At 42.5% G+C, this 3,279-nt stretch overlaps 1 protein-coding gene across 1 annotated transcript in view; it reads left to right on the forward strand.

Annotated features, from left to right (window-relative positions):
• The first annotated feature begins 424 nt into the window (after positions 1 to 424).
• The window catches only part of cep89 (centrosomal protein 89), a 60,687-nt gene continuing 57,832 nt past the window's right edge, over positions 425 to 3,279 (forward strand). Inside the window, exons 1-3 of the mRNA XM_076291872.1 lie at positions 425 to 656; positions 1,666 to 1,772; positions 2,389 to 2,544. Of these exons, the coding sequence (XP_076147987.1) occupies positions 609 to 656; positions 1,666 to 1,772; positions 2,389 to 2,544 (311 nt within the window). The 5' untranslated portion in view covers positions 425 to 608. The remainder of the gene's footprint in view (positions 657 to 1,665; positions 1,773 to 2,388; positions 2,545 to 3,279) is intronic.

Consider the following 3,279-nt stretch of genomic DNA (forward strand, 5'->3'; position numbering starts at 1 on the left):
GTGTAGGTTATCTTGTAGCCTATAACAAGCTTCTTAATAGGCTACCCTTATTAAAAGAGTTTTGCACAGATGGTCCAAAGGTTGTCCTATACCTTTGTATATTAGGCTAATTTAGGAAAATATTAGAAACATATCTAGAGACTACAAATGTATAGGCTGCAAATTAGTAAGAAAGTGATTGATTAATATCAAAGATTGTAGAACAGAGCTCCGCTCTAGAATCTTTGATTAATATTATGCAAAACACCCAAAAGCTCCAAAGACAGATAGCGTTGCTAAGAAGATTAAAGCTGCGTTCTGAGTGGCTACTCACTTTCAAGTCAACCAATAGGATAACCTGTTGCTTCGAGGCCATATGCCTTTTGAAGCGTCTCTTTCTCGTAGGCATATGTGCCCTACTCGTAACTGACAGTTGCCATAGACGGGGAAATGAATTCATCTTTGTAACTAATCGCATGGATAAATGTCAACAGACATCTAGTTTATTTATTTCAGGACCCGGGCCAAAGTGACTACCAGAATACTAAGTTAACTGCGTCTTACAGCCGTGTAAAGAAACGAGGAAACAGGCTAACTTTAGGCTAACATTAACGTTGCTTTTTGAGAAAATGTCAAAATTTAATTTCAGCTTCAGGAGAAGCGAAAGGAAAGCATTTGTGAGTTGTCATCATCTTTACAATTCCACTCACCTGTTTGTTTGACTTAACTGGCTACATATTCTAACTTAATCTGCTATCTGGATCACTTTACTGGCGCTGGCTGGCTAGAACTATAACGTTAACTTTTGCTGTCATTAACGTTAGTTATCAAGAATCTTTTGAGTGAGATAATGTCATGCTAGCGTTGTAAAGTCGTTGTTCAATGTTGAACTTAAACTAGCAAAGTTGCTAACTTAAGCTAACGTCAATTCAGTGCCAGACACTTGGATATCTTCCAAGAGGAGAGTGAGCTGACCTTGGTTTAGTTAGGTTTTATCTGTGTTGGTTTGGCTACATGACTAGCTGCGCCAGTTAATGCGCCTGTACAAAGGTAGTTCTAAGGTGACGTAAACGCACACCTTGCCTAGTCTTGTAGCCTTCTCTCAGTTATAATGCAGCATTATCCTAACTTTAGTTGTGTCAACCTCTTGACCTCTTTGTAGTCTGTTGTAGGCCATCTCCTCAGCTTATAGCCATAGGCTGCTACTCGGTCAAGCTCAGGGGGGTTTTCCAAGTATATGGTTTAGTGACAAACCTGGGTAAGTTAACTTAGAGTAAAGGTAAATCTCCTAATAGAAGAAGCTGTATGAAGCTGTATGGCTTCATTCTCCTAACAAAACAATGACATAGGGCTCTTGTTGTAGGAGGTTTACCACTTACTCTGCGTTAACTTACCCAGGTTTGTCACTAAACCACGTACTTGGAATACCCCCCAGGTCTAACTTTCATAGGTTACTGCGGAATGTGGCTGACTGTTTTGGCCATATCTGTTGCAGTCAACTGTGTTTTAGTACTCTCTGTGTACTGACAACGCATGCATGTTGTATCTCCAACTGTGTTTTATGGTTTTGTGTGTAGAAGCACATGTATAGTCTCCTGTGTACATGCTGTTTTCTGGGGTCTGTGGAGGCACGTGTGTTTGCATTGTGTGTTTCTAACGCTGTGTTATAATATGGTGTGTGTGTAGAAGCACATAGCTCACGGTCTGATCCCTGCTGCCACCATCGCCCCCAGACCTGCCGTGCCTCGCACCCCTCCCCCCCGCAGCCCCAACCCCTCCCCAGAGAGACCCAGGTACCCCCCGACCCCACTCATACACACGCACACACACACACACACGCATGCAGGCACACACACACGCATGCAGGCATGCACACACACACACACACACACGCATGCAGGCATGCACACACACACATATACACGCATGCACACACACACACGCATGCAGGCATGCACACACACACACACACATGCATGCAGGCACACACACACACGCATGCAGGCATGCACACACACACACACACACACACATGCAGGCATGCACACACACACATATACATGCACACACCCACACACACACTCACACACACAGACACACACACACACAGTATGCACACCCCCACACATGTTTGTTACATCACCCAGAACACACAAAATACATGCATCATCACTTACAACACACACATCATCACCCACAACACACACACACTCACAATACACACAACATTACCTGCTCTACACTCCTTACTCGCACACAACACACTCACAATAGACACCAAACACACACACACCCACACACATACAAGATGATAATAAGTATTGATGCCAGTAATACCTCTCGAAGTCCAGCTGATTCAGGGTTATTTCTTCCTCTCTCTCTCTCTCTCTCTCTGTATGACTGTTGCAGGTCAGCTCTTGCGGCGGCCATCTTGACCTCCTCTCTGACGGGGCGCACAGTGGCCATCCCCCCTGTCCGCGCGCGCTCGTTCTCTGAGAGTGACTGCTTGCGCTCAGAACACCCCGACGACTTCCAGCCCTTCGCCACCACTGCCCTCTACACGAGGTAACCTAGCAACATGCTGTTCATCCCGTGGTCAGGCCTCTGGACTGGACAGGTCTGGACTCCGGTGTCTGGCCTCCACACTAAAGGCCTGATGCACATGCTATTTCAGCCTCCAGAGGGCGCTGTCCTAATCATCATCAACCATTTTTTATTCAGGGAGAAATTGACTGAGCATCAAGCTCTTTTACAGCAATGCCCTGAGTTACAAAACAACAACAATAATCAAAACAACAAAACAAGAACAATAAAAGATACAAAAGGCAAATAATAATAATAATAATAATAATAATAATAATAATAATAAATAAAATAAAAATAATAATAATAAATAGAAAGAAAAGAAGGGGAATGTATACATAATAATAATGATATAAAATGTCTAAAATATCAGTCAAAGCAAGAACATTGTGCAACAGCCATATCATCAATCATACCCTTGAATTGGTCTAGTGACACAAACCTATCTAATTTCAATAACTCTTGCAATTTGTTCCATTTATTTGATGCAAAAAATGTAAAAGCTAATTTACCAAATTCAGATTTAATTTGAGGAGTTTGAAGAGATATAAAACCCTGTGAGCGTGTATTGTGGCAGATTGATTTTATTTTCAGAAGAGAAGTTAGGTATAAAGGTAACTTTCCCAGTAATGCCTTATAAACAAAAAGGAGGCAGTGCCTTTCTCTCCTATCATAGAGGGAAGACCATCCTACATTTTGGTATAATTTACAGTGATG

Source organism: Alosa pseudoharengus, unplaced genomic scaffold (genome assembly GCF_046254945.1).
Source record: "Alosa pseudoharengus isolate Yale_2024_CS ecotype anadromous, Long Island Sound unplaced genomic scaffold, YU_APseudo_1.1 YU_APseudo_1.1_scf_19, whole genome shotgun sequence".
Lineage (NCBI taxonomy): Eukaryota > Metazoa > Chordata > Actinopteri > Clupeiformes > Clupeidae > Alosa > Alosa pseudoharengus.